Genomic DNA, 22,287 nt, shown 5'->3' with positions numbered 1-22,287 from the left:
TAGTATGTTAATTAACCACATGTTTTAGCAGCTACAGTGCAATTACAGCAGGGTTATTGGTTAAATGTAAAATTCAGTCCTAACAAATGCTCAAACTTACACCCTTGAATCAAGCCTGTGGATGTCATCAAATCAGGGTTTTAGGAACAGCTGATAAAATACCCGTTAAAGTCTAACTGAAAAGGAGCACAACCGTTGTAGACCTTAAATTCATTGTAGGCTTTAGAATACCTCTTGAACACTCAGTCAACAGACCATTGATTTTTATTTCAGCCATACTGTCAGAGGATGATAAAATAATATAGGCTAGTTCTTTCGATAGGCTACACATGTACTGTAATAGAGAAAAGAGCATTTATGTCTGTAGCAGTCCTATGCCTGCGATTCAACACAATTCCCTTCAGTGCTTGGAAGCCCCTGTCAACCCATCTTACTTACCTCTTTTCTTCCTGCTATAAAGCTAAAAAAAATAGGTACAAAATTAAGTTTGTGTTTAAAAAAATACATATCAGGAAATGTGTCCAGTGTTTATGAAATATCATTGGCATAGAGGCTGCCATTGGCTTAAGTTTAAATATACCTTATAGCACAGGATATGCACTTCCAGATGCTAAGGGTAGATAGAGGGCGTATTGTTAAATGTGGCAAGTCAACTGCTCTCCAGGTACATTAAATATCAATGCGGTGTTGTCATCCATCCACGTTCTGCTTCATGAAGACAAATATGCCAAATGCAGTCTTCACTTGACATCACCTTGGATAGAGGCACCCATATTGTTATGGTTATCAGCATTTTGTGCAGCCCACGTCATTCATACATGTATTGTCCCATTGCATTTCTCTTGTCTTCATTTATAGTTATTGTCACAGTGACTTCAGGGAGAAAAATGAGGTCGGAATGTTCGTGGTCGGATCATCATGCTGACTTTTTTCAGAGAGTAATAGTCCGTGTCTCTCCAGGAGTACCAGACAAGCCCATCAGGACCCAGGCGACCCCGGCCTTTAGGGGTATATCGGCCTCCCTGTGGGATCACAGGTATTTTGTTAATAATAATAATGATTAAATTATTAATAATATTTGTATTTTATATGAATAATAATACAAATTCAAGAACAAGAATACTAATACTACTAGTACTACTAATAAATATAACTGCCTACTCTGTAGTAGACTCCATTGAGGTTGGCGTAGAAGCATTGGTTGTACCACCAGCCAGCATGGGAGATCTCAGCACAGATGTTGCCACTGTCAGGGGTACTGAAGCCCTGCTTGTCATGATACCAGCTGAAAGAGTCCTGCGTAGTGCCGCTGAAGCCTGACACATGGAGACGATACTGATGGTCCTCATCATCTACGCTGTAAGCACATGAACACACACACACACACACACACACACACACACACACACACACACACACACACACACACACACACACACACACACACACGTTGTGCGGCCAAGTTGAGTCTTCATGTAGCTATGTTTTGGGTCATAAAGCTACTCTTATGTTCACACTGGCAGACCGAATCAGATATTTGGCCTATCCAGATTGGAATCAGATTGGTTTGATCAAGTCTGAACAGCAAAAAAAAAACACATGAACACAGATTTTTGCAAATCATTTTTGAATCACATTCCTTAGCCTTGTTCAGACTGCATAAAACCAATCCAACTCCAATTTTGATAGGGAATCAGATTTGCGCTGCCAGTCTGAACACATTTGTCTACCTGAAGCTCTGATAGAGGGCGTGTTTGTGCTTGTTGCTCCAGTCTTCCAGGTCAATACGGAGGTTGTAGTCTCCTTGAGTGCTCAGGTCATGGATGTGGTCGTTGCCCAGCCAGAACTCTGTGTGCAGGTCACCAAAACCCTCCTTGTAGTCCCTCCAGTGTCGGTCGAAGCCGATTGAACCATCTACTCGTCTCTGGATCACAGTCCAGCCACCACCTGAGGATGAAGGAAGGCATTGCACTGGTAGGAAAGTGTCTAATATGGAACACATGTGACTTAACAAGAAGGGAAGATGTGCAGTAGAGTAGAATGTCTTTAGTAGGGTTAGGCAAAGTTTTATTGTCAATTTATTACAAGACAAAATATCAAAAATATTGCTAATATCCAATTATAATTATGTCGGCATAACACAGGGTGATGACATTAATAATACAATGTTTAAGTACTGTATAAAACATATAAAATGTATACAGTGTATTTACAGAGAATATATTAATACATATTTTTGGTTTTTACAAAATATGTAAAAAACTCCACCTTGTTTACCTTACCTGTAACCTGTACACTTGAGTATATCATGTACACTATACATGTATACATGTGTGTTGGCACTGGTGTGCTGATCTACATCACTCTGCCATCAGTCATGTGCCTACAACCTCAATATCTCATGGTATATTATAGCATATTATTGCTTAATCTGCTTATTGACATGATTGTGTATACAGTTACTTTATTTGTGTGTAACTCACCATCAGTGTCCATATCACAGTAGACTTCCACCGGCATGCCCCCCAATGCCGGCACTACCGTGTAGAGTCCTGATCTCCTCAGACCATTGTAGTAGATAGAAGCACAGTCAATGGGGCAGTTCCTCACATGCTGCACCTCTGAGGAAGTAAATGTGAGATAGAATTGCAGGCCGTAAAGTCAAAGAAGGGGAGATCTGGCTCCCTCTGCTGGTAGGTTGAAGGTATTTGGGGTAAAGGTAGCCTTAGTGGTTGTGTGTGTGTGTGTGTGTGTGTGTGTGTGTGTGTGTGTGTGTGTGTGTGTGTGTGTGTGTGTGTGTGTGTGTGTGTGTGTGTGTGTGTGTGCGTGTGCGTGTGTGTACCTGGGTGCAGGGCCTCCTGAGCATTCGCCAGAGCACTAGGTTGGACTATGTTCATCATGCAGCCTGCACTCATTTTGTCTCTTTCGGCCCGGGCTGTTAGGTTTTGGACTTGGTTCTAAACAGCAACACAGGTACTGTAGTTAGCTCAATTGCTCCAGGCCATTTTGACTTTGAAAAGTGTCCATTGATTACATCTATTGCATGAAATACAATGTGAGCAAAATTTAGTGTTGGTTGAGAATATACGTAGGTCTAGGATAATATTATGCCTGTAGATCCACAGGATGAGAGTATACCTGTAGGTCTAGAATGAGAGTATATTTGTAAAGTCTAGCATGAGAGAATACCTGTTGGTCTAGGATGAGAGTATACCTGTAGGTCTAGGATGAGAGTGCCCTGTAAGTGCAGCATAGTTCTGGCTTCATCGTAATGCACTTCCAAATCATGAAAACGCTGCTCCAAGGACACATTGAAATGGTTCTTTTCTTCACTCTAGAAGTAAATGTAAATGCACAGACACGCATGCATGAGAAGATATTGCAACACAGAACACACACATACAGTACTGAACAGGCACTAGGCAGTCTTAAAACCTAAGATGTGCATCATCAGTCCATGATCTATTCCGAGCTGGGCTAGGAAGGATTCATGTAAAACACCCATTAACCCCGGTCACCATCCAGCTGGCTCTGTGGCCACTGGCCAACAGTAGCTAGGCTAACCTTTGTGTGGTGGCTCACTGCCTTAGACGCACGTGGAAGAGCAGGAGCATAATCCTGTTAGTGACCAGGGTCAAGGACGTGCACGGGAAAACTGCCTGGGTAACCAGACAATGTATCACACACAGAACTGTACAACCTGCTGTATGAAAAAAAAAAAGAAGTGGTCAATATCAGTGAGATATTGCCATGCCATGTCTGCCCCAAGCGGTACTGCAAGAACGAAGAAGAGAATTCAGTGGTAATGTCAAATTTAAACACTTGAAGTGAATCACAGAAGTGAACATTCCCTTAGTCAAAATGGCTTAAAATAGAAGAATTGCAATAATCCTAATATTAACTTTTAATATAAATTATTTATAAAAATAAATGATGTATTAGTAATATATGCCTCTTTTGCCAATGTACTGTAATGGTCAGAGAAATATTATTTCCACCTGACTTTCAATGCCATGATCAAAGTAATTTTTTTCCGCACTGTGTGAAGCAACCAGAAACCAGCAGCAGTACATGTTTACAAGCACATGTCTACGAGGAGAACTGTATACCTCGGCCAGATTACAATTCTAAAAGGATTCACTTACTTCCCTGTTATTGAATTATCTTGTTTGGGCATGTGGGACCAAGCTGATTGTCTGAAAGGCACTGCTGTCGCTGCCCTTTCCGTTACTTGTATAGATTCCAGCATACAGTCAACTCCCATAACTCAGGCATGGTACTATTAAAACGGTACATAAAAAATGGTACCATTAAAACCGGGAAAGCATCGGTGTCATTTTAGATTTTAGCTATTCATACTAGTACATTGGTTGGCTATTCAAAAATAGCAGATCTACAAGCTCATAGCGCGTCACTTCGTGCCACGCTATGAGCTTGTAGATCTGCTATTTTTGAAAAATCGTGAACATTTGTGACAAATCTTTGAATATACTATTTTGGGGGTCCTTGACATGAAAAAGTTTGAGAACCACTGATATAGCAGTTTGAGAGTTTGAGAACCACTGATATAGCAGAAAAGGAAGGGAAGTTTTGGGTTTCGCACACTGTAGCTCCCAGTAGAAAATGTATTTGTCTTCATCAGGTTAGACCTGATGAAGACCCACAGTGGTCGAAACATTGTTGGCAACAAATACATTTTCTGCTGGGAGCTACAGTGTGCAAACTTCCCTTCCTTTTCTCCTAAGTTGTTGTTCAGCACCTGAAAGGTTTTTGTCGGGATGTGCGTGCTTCCCTCTGGACTCTATAACCACTGATATATAGCAACATAGGTTTTTCAGAAAACTGTTTGGATTTAGAAGACATTTGTAGAATCGGCCTCAGATCTTAATGGGCCAGTATGTCAATCACCCACCTGCAGCTCTAGAACCTTGATGCGGTGCCGGTGATTCCTGAGCTCCTCCTGCAGTTCAGAGATGGTCTCCTTTAGTGTGAGGATCTGCTGTTTCCGGTCCTCGTTCTGGTGCAGCCAGTGGGACACCTCATCGGTGCAGCGGAACATGTCTGGACACCTCTGTTCGTCCACCTGAGGTAGCGTGGCCACCAACCGACACATCCCATTCTCCATCACCTGTGAAAGGAGGGAGAAATGGACAAAGAACTTGGAATTGACCATATTCACAATCCCATAGCAGCCATTTTGCCCTTACGTCAGGTGCAGTATGACGTATGAGCAAAATAGACGGTTGAGTATCCCACCCCAGAGTATGATGTACTGTAAGCGCAAATGTGATGTGAAAATGGTTGATAGCATGTGCAGCTGGGGGAAACACATCTCAGATCAAAGGGTCCCTCAGCTAGATCACACATTATGCCTGATTTAGTCCCTCTACCAAGCCCCCAGAACCCAGTGGTTGCATTGGAGGGACAGCGAGTGCAATGTAGGGTACATAACTCGGACGGCGCTTAGTCGACTAGCAGACCATCGGCCGGTCGTCGCGGGCACTCGCGCCTGGAGGCGCTCGGGCGCGACTCCTTGGCCTCAAGGTCTGCTGAGTCGGCGCGCCTCCGTCATGGTCCAAAACTATACTTTATCGGCGGAAAAAAGAAGTTGACTGCCGCTCCTCCACCGGCAGTTCCGCGGCAGTTCCGCTGCTGCCGCTCCTCCACCGGCAGTTCCGCTGCTCCGCCGGCAGCTGCCGCTCCACCGCCGGCAGTCACTGCCGGCAGCTGCCGCTCCTCCACCGGCAGTTCCGCGGCAGTTCCGCGGCAGCAGCCGCTGCCGGAAAATGCACTCGCTCCTTCTGTTGCATTGAAGCGCATTGGACATGCTGGCCATTCATAGGTACTGCAGCTCAAAAGGGCTGGGGCCACTAACACGAACGATGGGCTCGACTCACGAGCTTGCGCACAGGGCCGCGCACCGAGGTGACGCAAAACGCATCACTGAGGTGACGCAAAACGTGTCGCAGAAGCCCCAAATAGGCCTCGCCCTTCACATTTCACAACCCGGAAGAACGGGTGATTTTGGCCCATGCGCTGGGTGAGCAACTCAATGCAAGTGGATGGGAGGGGATATCCGGTGCCCTCTCTATTATTTTGAACTCTATGCCCTCTACCCACTCCTCTGTACCTCCGAAGTCCCTCGAACAGCTCTCTTGTTGGCCTCATCTCCCATTATGAGTCAATTTATTGGAGAGAAGTGCAGTAGTCACAATACCCTCCAAATTCAACTGAGAAAACAATCACCACTCCCTGTCCTTGATGCACATAGAAAGCTCAGCTCTCAAAGTGAAGTTGTTCAATCAAGTATAGATAAGTGGGTGAAATTATTTTGTGCAAGCTTCCTAATAAAGAATACAATACAAACTGTTTAAAGGAAATGTGCATCAAGGCAAGAAGGAGCTCAAAACCTAACCTCATAACCAGAAAGGGCCACCTGCACCTGGGCCAAATGCACTTTCCTGAGCAAATCATCATTTTTTTAAAATCCCTGTATTCGCCTGATAAAGTGGCAACTGGCAATCTACAGCAGTGGTTCTCAAACGGCCAAGGAACACTGGTGTGCCATGAGACACGTCCAGGTGTGTCTTGGGATTTTGTGACAACCACACATTATTATTGCAATATACAGTATACAACTACACAAAAAGTTATGAATTGTTTTTTAATTGATTAAATCAGTACTTTGTGTGCACACATTTCCAATACAGAGGACAATTCTGTACCCTGAAAAATATATCTGAAAGATATAGTAATTTCAACCTATAATTTTTGTTCCTCGCAAACCCCCCCCCCCCCCCCCAGCTAAAAATAGCACATCTACAAGCTCACAAGCATCGTCCAGACAGCAGGAGAGGTCAACTAGTGCTTTCAGTTTCTCCATGCCTCCCTTCCCACACAGACCATTTATTGTATCCATTGTGCTGAGGTCCTCACTAAACGGGCCTGCAGCAGGCTACCTCCTGTATATACCTGTTCTAAATACAAAAAAAGCTATAGCTTTCACACATCAGTCACGTCTTCATGTCCTTTACGTTGACTCTAAACACCTTACATAATTCAACCCTTACAAGGCTATGTTGTTGGAACTATACATCGCGTAGGAATATTAAATATGTTATTATGTATTACATTATACTAGAACGCTGCCCTGGTCCCCCAGTAGGCTGATCGATCTCTGAGGTCAAAAAAGGTAAAAGTGCTTTTTGAAGTTGACAGTTGGCATCTCACTGCTTTATATCCAAAACACGTTAAAGATCTGTATCGGCATCATTTTCATTGTCTGTTGGTTTTCGACCATATATCATACTGTTTTTGTTTGTTTACATATACTCTAAAGTCATTAAAGTTACTGAACCAAAATAATTTAATCAGCTCAGCTGTTGGCTAAACATTGCACGGTTGATAAGCCCTTGATGTGGATGTTTGAATTCACTTCATAAATACATTTTTCTCCTTTGGGAAATGTTGGGCAGTATCTAATGTCAAGAAGTGAGTCACGTAGTCAATGTCACAAACATGTCAGATCAGCAGTATGGTCCTTTAACGATAAGCCTTCAGTGTATTGACATGTTTATAAAAATGACATGGAATACCTGGTTAGTGTATTCCCCACACTGGGAGCCCCCACCATTGTCCTGAGTGGTAGAGGACTGGTCTGCTCTGCCCTCCAGGGCTACAAACAAGAGCACACAGAGAGCAGACCACATGTTGTTTACTGTAGGTCCTGGTTAGTCTGTCCCTGTCTGCTTGGTGTTGAGTGGGGTCTCTGACAGAGGTGTCTGTTTCACCATGAAAGGTTCCGTTCTCTTTCCCTGTTAGGAACAAAATGGTGGAAAAACAGCTGTGGGCTCCTGATTGAATTCATTACATCTTTGACACAACACTCACAAGCAAGTCCTGTCTCTCTCACACACACACACACACACACACACACACACACACACACACACACACACACACACACACACACACACACACACACACACACACACACACACACACACACACACACACACACACACACACACACACACACACACACACACACACACACACACACTAGTGTGGTGTGGTCTGAAAGGTCTTGGGAGGATGTTGTTGAGAATAACCCTAAAGTATTCTGAGTAGTGTGGTTGGGATTTCAAAGGGCTCAGATCTAGTATAGTATATCACAAGTAAGACGCGCGAACGCGGTAAGCGAACGCAGCTCGAAAACTAAGGCGTTTTTTTTTAAAAAATACCCAAAAATTCTGCGTTAAAAGGAGCATCTTAGAAAAATAAAAATTCACCCAAAACATTTTTTGAATGTTTTTGAACAATTCAACAAAGTGTTTGAAGTGCCTGTTTCACCCAGTTCCGGGGGGCGGAGCCAAAATCCGAGGCCGAAGTATTTGTTCGTAGACCCCGACTTAGGGGGGGTAGAAAAAGTTTCGGAGCGATTCGGGCACTTTTCATTTAACATGGGGTTTCAATGGGGAGTTTTTAGGAGCCTTCTCCGGGGCGTGGCTTCCGGGGGAAGGGGCGGGCTTAAACGCAACCTTGACAGGTGTGTTCAGTTTTCAAAGACCTTTCATTTGATGTATGGTACGTCTATATTGGACATTTACTTGGCTGCACACAGCTGCACATAGGCAGTGCACACAGACACACAGACACGCAGACACACACACACAAGCCAAGCACGGTTTCATAGTAAGCTCCACTTGCGCGGAGGCGCGCCTTCGGTGCGCCTCCTTCCGCTGCGTTCGCAACTACTCATTAGTTGTGAGTTGAAGTTGAATTTTATTTCATGCATGATTCTGTCTCTCTCTCTCTCTCTCTCCTTCACACACGCACGTACACACGCACGCACAAACACCTTTGCTTCAGCAGCCTAAAGGAGGTCATGAGTTTCAGTGAGCTCAATTAAGGTGATCTCTCCGGTAATTTGACACCCTCTCTCTCTCGCGCTCTCTCTCTCTCTCTCTCCTCTCTCTTCTCTCTTCTCTCTCTCTGTCTCTCCCCCCTCCCACCCACACACACACACACACACACACACACACACACACACACACACACACACACACACACACACACACCAATGTACCTTGGAGCAGTATATTTATATCTTATGACGCTGCAAAATGCTGTGTCATCCTTCCAAGTCAGTAGCATAGTAAAGTTGCTTTGTAGAGTATGGTATCGTTTTCTACCTGTGTGAAATAAGTGTACTCACCGCAGTCCCCAATAATCTCCTACACCATTCCTGGCACACTTCTTGCCAAGGAATCCTCTCCATTCCCCTAGTTTGTGTTAAGTTTGCTTCACATCTTCCTCTGTCTTGTCTTCTCACGCATTGTCCCTTTGGTTCATCCTCTGTCTGTGCTTCTCTCGGTCTCTCTCTCTCTCTCTCTCTCTCTCTCTCTCTCTCTCTCTCTCTCTCTCTCTCTCTCTCTCTCTCTCTCTCTCTCTCTCTCTCATTGCATAGTAGAAATCTTAGCCCCATAATCCACCTGTAAGAGGATTCGCAGTGAGAGGTGGGTGGAGGTGTATACAGTATACATACAGGCATACAGATAGCCTCATTATAACACTTGTTTCTATGTGGTGTGAGGCGGCTTGATGCACAAGTACCCCCCCCCCGGGACATGATCCTAGTATGTTGCAGGGACTTAATAGTCCGAAGCAGGGAGAGCCACTGAGATGTTTTTTCTAGCTTATGGTCTTCTCTTATTTCGCCCCTCCATGTTTTGCTAATATAAACAAGTCCACCAGAGGGTACTGTTGCTCAACTATGCACACCTCTATGTTGCCTTTAATATGTAGTGCTAGTAATGTATTTATTTAATTAACTGCCATTACTTTTACAACGATGTATTAACATGACACAAAGAGGGAATCATAACGTTGTGTTATGCTTTACTGCAGTGGTTCTCAATATGGGATCCGAGGACCCCCAGGGGTCCTTGAGGAGTTCCAAGGGGTCCCTACCTTAATGATTGATTGATTGATTATCTTCACCATTATTTCATGCTCAAGTAAATACAACTAGAGAATGTACAGTACGAGAATGACTATTTTGATCAGAGTTTCATTGTTGTCTCTATAACTACTACAGTATACTGTGCATAGACAGTAATGGAATTGTGGCACAAATGAGAGGCAGACCATATCGGACCAATCATATCTAAAAATAGATTAGATTTGGGTACCAAGCTTAAAAAAAATATCGTATCAAATGGGGGTCCGTGTGAATCACTGCCTATGTCCCCTAATACACTTTATGATTGTAAGTAGAAAACACTAAGGGCTAATGTGAGTGGGACAATGAGGGGATAATGATCCTCTTACAGTAGCCTAGTTAGATTGTACTTCCTGCCCCCCACCCCTGCCACCCACTGTTATTTCTCTGCATAAAAGGCTATTCATAATGAGCAATACAATGAAGCCGGTGAAAGCTTAATTACAACTTAATTTATCTATGATTAGGAATAATCAGTTATGCAGTCTTTTCTTTTAGAGGAGACAAATATCTCAGTAATCTGAGAGGGTCAGAGCTGACTCATTTTCGGTTCAACTGGTAGTTCTCTTCCAAATGGACCCTTATAGGTCTGTAACTCTGTGAGTATATAGGGGTCAGAATTATTAACCAAATAAGTTTGAGAACACCTGTTCTAAAGGTTTACCTGTTTAACACACTGGATCCAGAGTCCACAGTGAGCAGCCATTTGTTTTACTTTGCTTTTGCATTTCAAGTAAAAAGCCCCATTTTTGTCCTCTCATGATATCACAAGATTTACAGCACATTAGCTCAATATTTGAGCTAATACTAATGAGCTAAATTAGCAAATTGATTACGCTCTCAGAATGACTTGGAACATAATTATAACCGTTTTAAAAGCATTGCTGTTGGCACAGATTATGGCATCGTCTTTTGCTGTGAGAAAACAAAGGTTTAGCCATATGGTGGCACTAAAGAGTCAACTTAGAATCGCCTTCTGTTTTGTAGTGTGATATGCCCCACTCATTGACTGTACAAACAGGCCTTACTGTATTATGTCTAAGATAAGTACAGTTGACTGTCTCTGTTATCACATCTTTAAGGTGCTGCAGAGGGAAATGTTAGAAATGGCCCTGGCTTGGAATAAATGTATAACTTACTCAAGAAAATACAGCTGAAGGCAGCTGAATAAATTATGAATGAAGCTATGATTCAGAAAGAATGTACTGTATTCCAATTACAATGTTGATGACCTTTTTTTATTAACTTAACCTGATCCAGCAATCAGTTATTAGATGAGGGGTGAAGAGATAAATCCCATTGACAACCTGTATGTTGTCAATGGGATCCTCTCTGCCATCCTCTCTGCCAAATAAGTTCAAGACCCAGTAACACAATGATTGACAGAAGCCTGGCTCCTGGAGCTCGTCAGCACCTTGTGGCTGGAATAGCATCTATTCAAAGTCAGAACAGAACCCATGCACTTGTCAGCAGTCTCTAGTGGCATGGAAAGAGGTATAAGCGACCCAAACACACATACTGTACTGTATTCAGTGCCAGGGTATTCAGAATAAGAGCTCAGAGATATCATTACAAATTAATGCAGCAAAAACAGCAATACACAACACCATTGAGGAGACCATAAGCCATCCCAATCAAGTTAGAAGGCTACATTACACAGGCTATTATGACCAGCCGACAGCTCTTCCCGGGGAGGTCAAGAACCAGAACCAAACCAATAAAACGATAAACAGAATAAAAATAAAAATGAAACAGTCAAGCTTAGAATGAGCTTAGTTTCTGGCACTAAATATGAGTACTCTGTCTCTGAATGATTAAAAAATATGTATATGACATGAGTCCATGTAGGAGTCAGTAGTCAAAGGTCTAACATACAGTGCAGGTTAGGGCTGGGCAATATATCAATATTATATCGGTATTGTGATATGAGACTAGATATCGTTTGGGATTTTGGATATCATAAAATTGTGGTATGGCATACGTGTCAGTATGCTAGTATGCCCCTTCCTGTAGGGGGGCCTCAGTGTTGTCAGTTTTTCTTCATGTATATTCCCATGAACTTGAAGGTGTCCACGTGCATTTCCTCCCCTTGAGTTTTCATGGGAGTTGGGAGTAAATATGTCTGTGTCAACCACCATATGTTCACAGGTAGCCTATACTGTAAAACTAAAAGCAAAACACTGTAAAGGGCTTCAAGTTGCACTGTCAGTGTTTCTTTGAAATGTAAATGACTTGTCACACTCATGGCCGTAGGTTGACATCTACAGCAGCTAAACGCTGAGGCTGAATGTTGTCAGTTTGACAGGATGGTGGAGCTGGCGGGGATGGGTAGGTGCTGATGAGGCGATGATTGGGGCTAAGTAGGGCTAATATTAGGAGGAATATTCCTTTTCCTGGATTGTCTCGCAGCCTGGGAGGCAGTGAGGTCGTTGGGAAATTATCCACATCTTTTCTTCTGGCTTACAATACAGTGCAAGAGCTCCTGTTGAAGGGCTTACTGAATGAACTGGAGACTAATCAGCTGTAAGGGTCAAATAGCCATTGCCAGAGCACAATAGCCATCAGTAAAGGTAAAAATATCTACACACTGACTTGGAGCTCCAGGACTGATCTTCGATATGAATGAGAGCCTGCTAATGCTATAATTAACAAGCCTGCTATAATTAACAGGCTGTGTGTGTGCGTGTGTGTGTGTGTGTGTGTGTGTGTGTGTGTGTGTGTGTGTGTGTGTGTGTGTGTGTGTGTGTGTGTGTGTGTGTGTGTGTGTGTGTGTGTGTGTGTGTGTGTGTGTGTGTGTGTGTGTGTGTGTGTGAGAGAGAATTACGCAGGAAATAAACTTTGCTATTCGCTCATTAGTAGTGATATACCGTACTAGATCTGAGCCCTCTAAAATGCCAAGCACACTACTCAGAACACTGCTTTAGGATTGAGGCATTATCATCAACATCCTGCCAAGGTCTTTCAGACTATACTAGTGATCTCCTCGGTTTTCCCAAGCCCAATTTATACCTACAGTAGTACATCCATTCAAGCCCAGAAGATCCATGCTTCACATCATTATTTCAACTCGTAAGACTTGGGTCAGTTATTTTTCGGGGTCTACGTCTACAGGGAGACCACCTGGACCCCCAAGCCAAAGAATTCAGTCACCCCAATTTAAAACTCAAAACAACAAACCATTCAACAAACCAACCAGCCGACCATTTGATTAACCACCAAAATCCAGACCAGCATACTACAAACATTCTGTACTACTAATAAACAAATTCATTTACCTATTACAGTGTGTCCCAAAAACAATTAATAAATCATCCTCTAAAACCCTCTAATAAAGTGTGTGCCCATCTGTCATTGTCTGCCAGGTAATGTCAGAAATAATGTGCTTCAGTAATCTGGGTTGAACAGAGTCAACATATTGAGCAGTTTAGTTGACCTTTTCTTGTCAACAAGACATTTTCATGTCATGTATAGACAGATGTGGCAATTAGGAGTATTCCTTCACAGGAATTAGCTTTTTATTCAGTTAATCAAGCAGGCCTAAACACATTGACATAGTGAAATGTTTTCAGCTACTTATTAGTGTCTGAATTGAGCTCTTTTGATTGTAAGAGAAGGATGATCGATGCTTATAAAGAGATCTATTGACAGATTGATCCTCAGATCAAACCAATAGATGTCCAATAGCCTTGTGAAATCACTTCTGCTGTCAGTTTTATGTGACATGCACTGAATACCAAGACAGACTAAATAACATTCAGGAGGAATCACCTCTGTGACCTGTTTTAGATTGTTTATTTTTACTGGAGAGTGTTCCCAAAAGGCCATACTTGGCACAGGGAAATATCTACTGGAGACCAGTACATTACAGTACATCCATACAGTACATCCATCCTGAAACTAACAAACTAACACACACACACACACACACACACACACACACACACACACACACACACACACACACACTCACACTCACACTCACACTCACACTCACACTCACACTCACACTCACACTCACACTCACACTCACACTCACACACACACACACACACACATCAACATGAACCCTAACCTTGGAAATAAACCAGAGGGGACACAAACAAATCTATTGCTCATAGCCTCACACTGACACCCATATCCACAAGTCTTCCCAATATTTCTTGCCCTGTGTAGCTGGTTTGGCTTTGCCTGCTACACATTCATTATTAATGAAAAGCTACCACCAATGAATTTGAATGGATGATACTGTAGTTCCAGACTGAGGTCTTGGTTGGCATCCATTTCACCTGTTGCGCCAAACTGGTGACAAGTTGGGACAGATTTGACCATGCATCAGACCAGACGTTTGATGCGACGGGACGCCCTGTACCGGGAACGTTGTAAAATGATGCGACAGGGGGATCCTGCAAGGTCAGCGGGTGACACATCGTTAGATGTGCCCCATCAGTGGTGTAAAGTAACTAAGTACATTTACCCAAGTACTGTACTTAAGTACAATTTTGAGGTATCTTTACTGTACGTTTTCCGTACTTTTACTTCTACTCCATTACATCTCAGAGGCAACTATTGTACTTTTACTCCAGCACAATTATATGAAAACTTTAGTTACTTGTTACTTTGTAGATTTTGATTATTATTACAAACCCACTTCAGACCTATATACTGTATGTATGCCTACTTTGGGTATTTGAAAATAGCCGATCTATTTGCTTGTGAGCTTGTGGATCTGCTATTTTCAAAGGACTTTTATACATCTACCTTACAATCCGATTGTGTCGCTGAACATGTGTTTGTCAAAAACTCGCCACTGCGCATGCTGCGCATGCGTATGCACCGCTGTTGCCAGATCGTGCGCAAGCAACAAGCAACCAGCTTCATGAAAAAACACAACGCTGCGCACTGCGCACTGCGCATGCGTCGACGCACTTTCTCTAACCAATTTACACCCACTTCACGCTTACAACACCTCGACATGACATGGCAACCCAACCAACCTCACTCTCCCAGCCTATCAGCGTCGTCGCTCAAACACGAACGGCAGCCATTGCTTAGGTCCACTGTTTCTGTAGCCTGCTTTCTCCGGACTTTTCCACTTCACAAAGCTCTATAACTTCTTCTTTGAGGCACGGAATTGACTTATAACATATCGTTTGGATAGAATTTAGTTGTTTCACTTCATATGTGTGGTCACTTAATCATGACAGAGCCTATTTAAAAAATACAATTCAGAGAACCGGCAGGGGCGGGCCGTCACACGCATGTATCCGAAGAAGGCACCCTATTTTGGCCATGGCTATCTCAAAAGTCCCGTTGCATCACATTAGTCACGGAGGTGGTATGTTGCCACACACACACACACACACACACACACACACACACACACACACACACACACACACACACACACACACACACACACACACACACACACACACACAGATCTGTTGTGCTATAGTCACGGCTTTGTATTGCAAAAAAAAACGGTGAGACAGTCACACCACGCACGTCTCACAGTACAGTACATACAGTACAGTACAGTACAGACCGTACAGTACAGTACAGTACAGACAGTACAGTACAGACCGTACAGTACAGTACAGACCGTACAGTACAGTACAGTACAGACCGTACAGTACAGTACAGACCGTACAGTACAGTACAGTACAGACCGTACAGTACAGACCGTACAGTACAGTACAGACCGTACAGTACAGTACAGTACAGTACAGTACAGTACCGTACCGTACCGTACCGTACAGTACAGCACAGTACAGACTGTACAGTACAGTACAGTACAGTACAGACCGTACAGTACAGTACAAGTACAGTACAGACCGTACAGTACAGTACAGTACAGACCGTACAGTACATTACAGTACAGTACAGTACTGACCGTACAGTACAGTACACACCCAGTACAAACCGTACAGTACAGTACAGTACAGACCGTACAGTATAGTACAGTACAGTACAGTACAGACCGTACAGTACAGTACAGTACAGTACAGTACAGACCGTACAGTACAGTACAGTACACACCGTACAGTACAGTACAGTACAGACCGTACAGTACATTACAGTACAGTACAGTACAGTACACACCGTACAGTACAGTACAGTACAGTACAGTACAGACCATACAGTACAGTACAGACCGTACAGTACAGTACAGTACAGTACAGTACAGTACAGTACAGTTTTTTTTTTAATTTTTTTATCCCATAACTTTGTACCCCCAAACGACATTTTCTTTGGGGAGGTTAGGGGTGGGGGGGTTGGGGGGGGGTACTAGAATTCTGCCCGCGTAGCGGGCAGAACTTCTAGTCTACCTTACAATCCGATTGTGTCGCTGAACATGTGTTTGTCAAAAACTCGCCACTGCGCATGCTGCGCATGCGTATGCACCGCTGTTGCCAGATCGTGCGCGAGCAACAAGCAACCAGCTTCATGAAAAAACACAACGCTGCGCACTGCGCATGCGTCGGCGCACTTTCTCTAACCAATTTACACCCACTTCACGCTTACAACACCTCGACATGACATGGCAACCCAACCAACCTCACTCTCCCAGCCTATAAGCGTCGTCGCTCAAACACGAACGGCAGCCATTGCTTAGGTCCACTGTTTCTGTAGCCTGCTTTCTCCGGACTTTTCCACTTCACAAAGCTCTATAACTTCTTCTTTGAGGCACGGAATTGACTTATAACATATCGTTTGGATAGAATTTAGTTGTTTCACTTCATATGTGTGGTCACTTAATCATGACAGAGCCTATTTAAAAAATACAATTCAGAGAACCGGCAGGGGCGGGCCGTCACACGCATGTATCCGAAGAAGGCACCCTATTTTGGCCATGGCTATCTCAAAAGTCCCGTTGCATCACATTAGTCACGGAGGTGGTATGTTGCCACACACACACACACACACACACACACACACACACACACACACACACACACACACACACACACACACACACACACACACACACACACACACAGATCTGTTGTGCTATAGTCACGGCTTTGTATTGCAAAAAAAAACGGTGAGACAGTCACACCACGCACGTCTCACAGTACAGTACATACAGTACAGTACAGTACAGACCGTACAGTACAGTACAGTACAGACCGTACAGTACAGTACAGTACAGTACAGTACAGTACAGTACAGTACAGTACAGTACAGTACAGTACAGACCGTACAGTACAGTACAGTACACACCGTACAGTACAGTACAGTACAGACCGTACAGTACATTACAGTACAGTACAGTACAGTACAGTACAGTACAGTACACACCGTACAGTACAGTACAGTACAGTACAGTACAGACCGTACAGTACAGTACAGGCCGTACAGTACAGTACAGTACAGTACAGTACAGTTTTTTTTTTTATCCCATAACTTTGTACCCCCAAACGACATTTTCTTTGGGGAGGTTAGGGGTGGGGGGGTGGGGGGGTTGGGGGGGGGTACTAGAATTTCTAGTTTGATACATTTGAAAACATGTGAAAGGGGACCTTCTTCATAATGAGTACTTTTACTCAAGTACCTTTTTCCGAACTTTACTTGTAACTGACTATTTCTACGATAGGGTATTGATACTTTTACTTAAGTTAAAAAATTGAGTACTTCTTCCACCACTGTACAACGTGAATGTGAGAATGTGCCGCCCATTTTGAACTGTTTGTAAGTATTTAACAAGCAAAGGTCAGCAACATGTGTCTACACATTGTGTGAAATGAGGAAATTAAGGGAAAATGTTTCACTTGAGTTGCAACAACATTTACATCCATGTTTTTCTTATATCCATACAGTACCATACCTCTGGCATCAGAGCTACAGCCCTGAACTGGTTCAGGTCTTATCTGACAGATAGGATTTTCTCAGTGAAATAATGGGAATTTTCATCATCCATTTCTTGTAGGGTGCCCCAGGGCTCGATTTGGGCCCCATGCTTTTCTTATTGTATATGCTGAGCTATTTTTACTAAGCACAAAATTTCTTTTCACTTTTATGCTGGTGATGTCCAAACATACATGGTTTGTTTACAATTAGTGTGGTTGCCCATTCGGGCAACCACACTAATTATAATTTTCGGTCACGACAACCCATTCTCTCCCTCCAATCCACTCGGCCCTCTAAGCCCAAATATCCGCTCCTCTGTTACGAACCTTGGCATCACCTTTGACAGTGCATTTAAATTCCATACAGACATCAGCTCAGTAGTCCAAACCAGTTTCTTCCAAACTTTTAGCCAAGATAAAGGCCCGGCTATCTCCCCCGAAAACAGCTTGAGATTGTAATTCATGCTTTTATTTCAACAAGGTTAGAATACTGTAACTCTCTGTATGCCAGTATCGACCAGGCATCAGTAAAGCGGCTGTAGCTGCTCAGAATGCATACTGTAGTCTCCTCACTGGTACCAAAAAGTATGAGCATATCGCCCTGAATCCTGGCCTTGCTACATTGGCTCCCTGTTCGTTTTTGAATTGATTTAAAACTTTTATTATTTGTTTTTAAAACTCTTCTTGGGCTGGCTGCTCCCTACCTTGCCCGTCTCGTACATCATTCACTACAGCTGGTCCTTCCGAGAAAAAACAAAGCCAATGCTGTGGCTGGCCCCAGGCTCTGGAACAGCCTACCCCTCCATATTACAGTAGACATTTTTAAATCCTCACTATAGACTCATATTTTCTCCCTTGCCTTTATTCTTAGTTGACTCTGTATGCTGGAACTTTTTTGCCTTTTATCTGTGTACTGTTTTTGTTGTGCTTCTTGCTTTTTTTTGCTTCTTTTCTGACGTTTTGAATTTTAGATTTTTCAGTTGTACAGCACTTTGGTTAACCATGGTTGTTTTAAATCTGCTTCACAAAAGTTTGATTTGATTTGATTTGATTTGATTTGATTTGATTTGATTTGATTTGATTTGATTTGATTTGATTTGATTTGATTTGATTATGATATGATAGGATATGATATGATGTATTAACACATACACAAACACACAATCCTCTGCTACTAACTAAATGCAATGTGCACAGCCAGCAATGCTTCTATGATCCTCCTCGCTCCAGCAGTCTCTCCTCCACATGGCATTCACTAATGAGAGTATGTACTGTATGACTCCTTCCACTGTCACTGACAACCACCCACTCCCCTTAAACGCCTGTCACAGAGTTTCTGTTCACCATGGCAGTTTAAGTAAGGGAATTCACTTCTGCTTTCTCTCACTCCTTGCTTTATACCCCCCCCCCATAGGATCCATTGGAACACAGGTTCCTTTTTCCATTTCCTGAAAAGAATTTTTTTTGGATTTCCTCTTGACAGCAACGTTATGCTTCTGTGTGTACCTGTCTTGGCTCCTTCCTTGTGGCTCTGAGGTCTGCCTCAGTTTCTGTTCTGCCTTCCTGTTTTCTACATAGATCCCCAGATTCTGCCTTGCCTGCTCCAGTGTTTGTTGTGTCATTTATTTTGGATTTTGTGCCCTCACAAAAATGGTCTGATTTCCAGTGGTGTAAGGTAACTAAGTACATTTACTTAAGTACTGTACTTAAGTAAAATGTTGAGGTATTTTTTACTTTAGTGAAGTATTTCCAATTTTCAATACTTTTACTTCTACTCCACTACATCTCAGAGGAAAATATTGTACTTTTACTCCACTACAATCATTTGAAAACTATAGTTACTAGTTACTTTTTAGACAGCGTGTCTACATCCAGACACGCTGGATGTAGAATAGATGTAGAGAGAGAATAGATGTGTATTTGTATAGATCTGTCGGCCTTGAGCCAGAAACAGAGAGACAAAGACATAAAGATACATGACATTCCTGGCCTGAAAGCTGTTCACCTTTAAAAATAAAAATAAAAACTGAGACGAGCATTAAATAAAAGACGCACGGATTGCTTCTACCTCCCCGTCCTTTACTCATCCTCTCTTGATCTGTCATGTGTGTCCTTAGAGGACAGACCGAGCCGAACCTTTGGTTTCACAGGTGGAAAATAGCTTTTCACACAAAAGTGAATGCTGCTCGCCAAGGAACAGACCAGAGGAGTTGTGTATAATATGCATGTGTATTTCAGCACAAGTCCACCTGGATGTGTACCGCATGTGCGTGCGTTCGTGCGTGTCACTGTCCCAAGGGACCACCTGAGTGAGAAAGATTGGCTGCTGAGTTCAGCTATCTTGCACATCAAGTTGACAGCCAGCGCAGTATGTTCCTTAAGTTGCTTTTATCACTCCTAACCTTTCAGTGACACCACCTGCACAGATGCTTGTACAAAAGGCATATGTGTTGAGCAGCGATTCTCAACCTGTAGACCGCGGCCCACTGGTGGGCCGTGAAGATACTGGGCACCTCATCCCTTATGCCTAATCCTCATTAGGATTTTGAATATTTTAAAAACATTTAAAAATTGTGAAAATAGCCGATCTGCAAGCTCACAATGCGTCGATGTAGATCGGCTATTTTCACTATTTTAAAATGTTTTCAAAATAATAAAAAAATGCCTAATAAGGCATTATGTTTTGCTAACTGATTGGCAAAACACTAAGATTTTTATGATAATCTAACATAAAAAGAGAAAATGTCATGGTATTTTTTTTTAACAACTTTGAAAATGTAGTTTTCATTGTGATACCGATAAATTCGAACTTAATGTTAGTTCCATTGATCCAACACAAATAAACATGCTCTGAGAATGCATGCGGCCCACCCATCTGACCACTTAACGGGCTGCGAATACTTGACCCTGTTCAAGTGGGCCCTGTCCCAGAAAGGTTTGAGAGAACCACTGGTGTAGAGGAACGCAGACGAGCACGTGCACGCGCCCACACACACACAGTATGTGCAGATATAAATGTTTAAAGCCAACTAAGACAGCTAATGTAAAACGCGCTCCTGAAACATAATGCTTGATACACACCGGGCTGTTCAGAGATTGCAGTATACTGCAGTACTTTAGGCACTGACAGACACAGCTGGTTATCTTGAACTCTGATGAACGGTATAGAGTCACAGACAAAATATATAGGGAAGGATTTTGTACAATTTCTGGAATTATAGATAGTTCAGGTACACTCTCATGTCTTCCCACCTGCAACAACAGATGGTACTTCCAAAAATACAATGTATTGTGTAAGAAAAGGAAAAAAGTGTGTGTGTGCGCGCACACACGCGCGGGCATGCATGTAGGTTCATATGGTTTTTAAAAATAAATCACTAAATAATGCATCACCCAGATGACTGCTTGCCAATGCCATTGCTCTTTCCTCTGATGAAATGCTTTTCAAAAGAGATCGGTGGGGAGTTTTATTTTGCCAGCATATTAAAGTCCATTAAAGAGTTATGAGATGTTTTTTCACAGACAGGTTACTTGCCACAGAATAAATTGTTATCCATTATTTTCTTAGCGATTATACTATCGATTACTTTTTTGATTAATCGAATATTTGAATGTTTTTTCTATATTAACAAATTGATTAACCACATGCATTTTATACCGTGTCATACAACGGTGTTGTGCAAACATTGTGAAATTGATTTACAATATTGTACATTACATCTGCTGGAGAATGCTGCTGACTCATTTGTAGATTAGACAGTAGGGACACGAGGCACCACAGAAAAACTATAATAAAGACCACAACAACACGTGACAGGGCTTTTTCCTTTCCTTTTCTTTTTTGCTCTAACAAAGCTCAAGCTGCTTTGTGAGTCGATTCCCCACACGTGACAGGAGGTGGTCATGAGTGAAATAACATAATACCTAAGGCAGCGCACAGAGGCTAAACACATTTCAAATGTTTGTGATTACATTTCATGCTATAGTTCTTGGTGGGTGGAGGGTTGTTTCTTAACATTCCACTTAAAATGTGAAGATGTCTCCTGAGCACACCTGCTGACCTCTTGTATGTACCGTATCCCCCATTTTCTGCTCCGTGTTCTAATGCCCTCAGGTCATCACTGGCACACGCTGACCTCAAGATCTAACAGATTGCTGCTTTCACAGAGGGACACAGCACACATGGCCTGCAAGGACCAATGTGACACAGGTCACGTGCAACCAGGGTCATGAGAACAGATGACATCTGTGACATTATGAGACCTCATGATGACCCAAAGGTTCTTGAAATGGTGACTCACCTTTTACTGTATTTATGACGGGTCCGCTATTGCCAAACACAACCTCAAAACCATCAATATGTTTACTCAACATAAATATTTTAGAAGCCTAGCGCTGCCAGCGCCGCAAAACACATCCAGTACAAATCTATAC

The 22,287-nt window shown here is 42.8% G+C and overlaps 1 protein-coding gene across 1 annotated transcript; it reads right to left on the bottom strand.

Moving 5' to 3' along the window:
• Positions 1 to 875: 875 nt before the first annotated feature.
• Positions 876 to 14,430, bottom strand: LOC308102885 (fibrinogen-like protein 1; the record flags this gene model as incomplete). The annotated part of the gene is made up of 9 exons (XM_080452740.1): positions 876 to 1,022; positions 1,162 to 1,357; positions 1,731 to 1,947; positions 2,484 to 2,621; positions 2,843 to 2,957; positions 3,215 to 3,334; positions 4,913 to 5,128; positions 7,596 to 7,675; positions 14,373 to 14,430. The coding sequence occupies 9 exons, from the start codon at positions 14,428 to 14,430 to the stop codon at positions 876 to 878; spliced, it is 1,287 nt and encodes a 428-aa protein (XP_080308866.1).
• Between the last annotated feature and the right edge of the window lie 7,857 nt (positions 14,431 to 22,287).

Source organism: Gymnoscopelus braueri, assembly GCF_963280865.1.
Source record: "Gymnoscopelus braueri genome assembly, chromosome: 16".
In the NCBI taxonomy this organism is placed as follows: domain Eukaryota; kingdom Metazoa; phylum Chordata; class Actinopteri; order Myctophiformes; family Myctophidae; genus Gymnoscopelus; species Gymnoscopelus braueri.
Note: the sequence above shows the minus strand (reverse complement) of the source record. Positions and strands in the feature narration are given on the sequence as shown.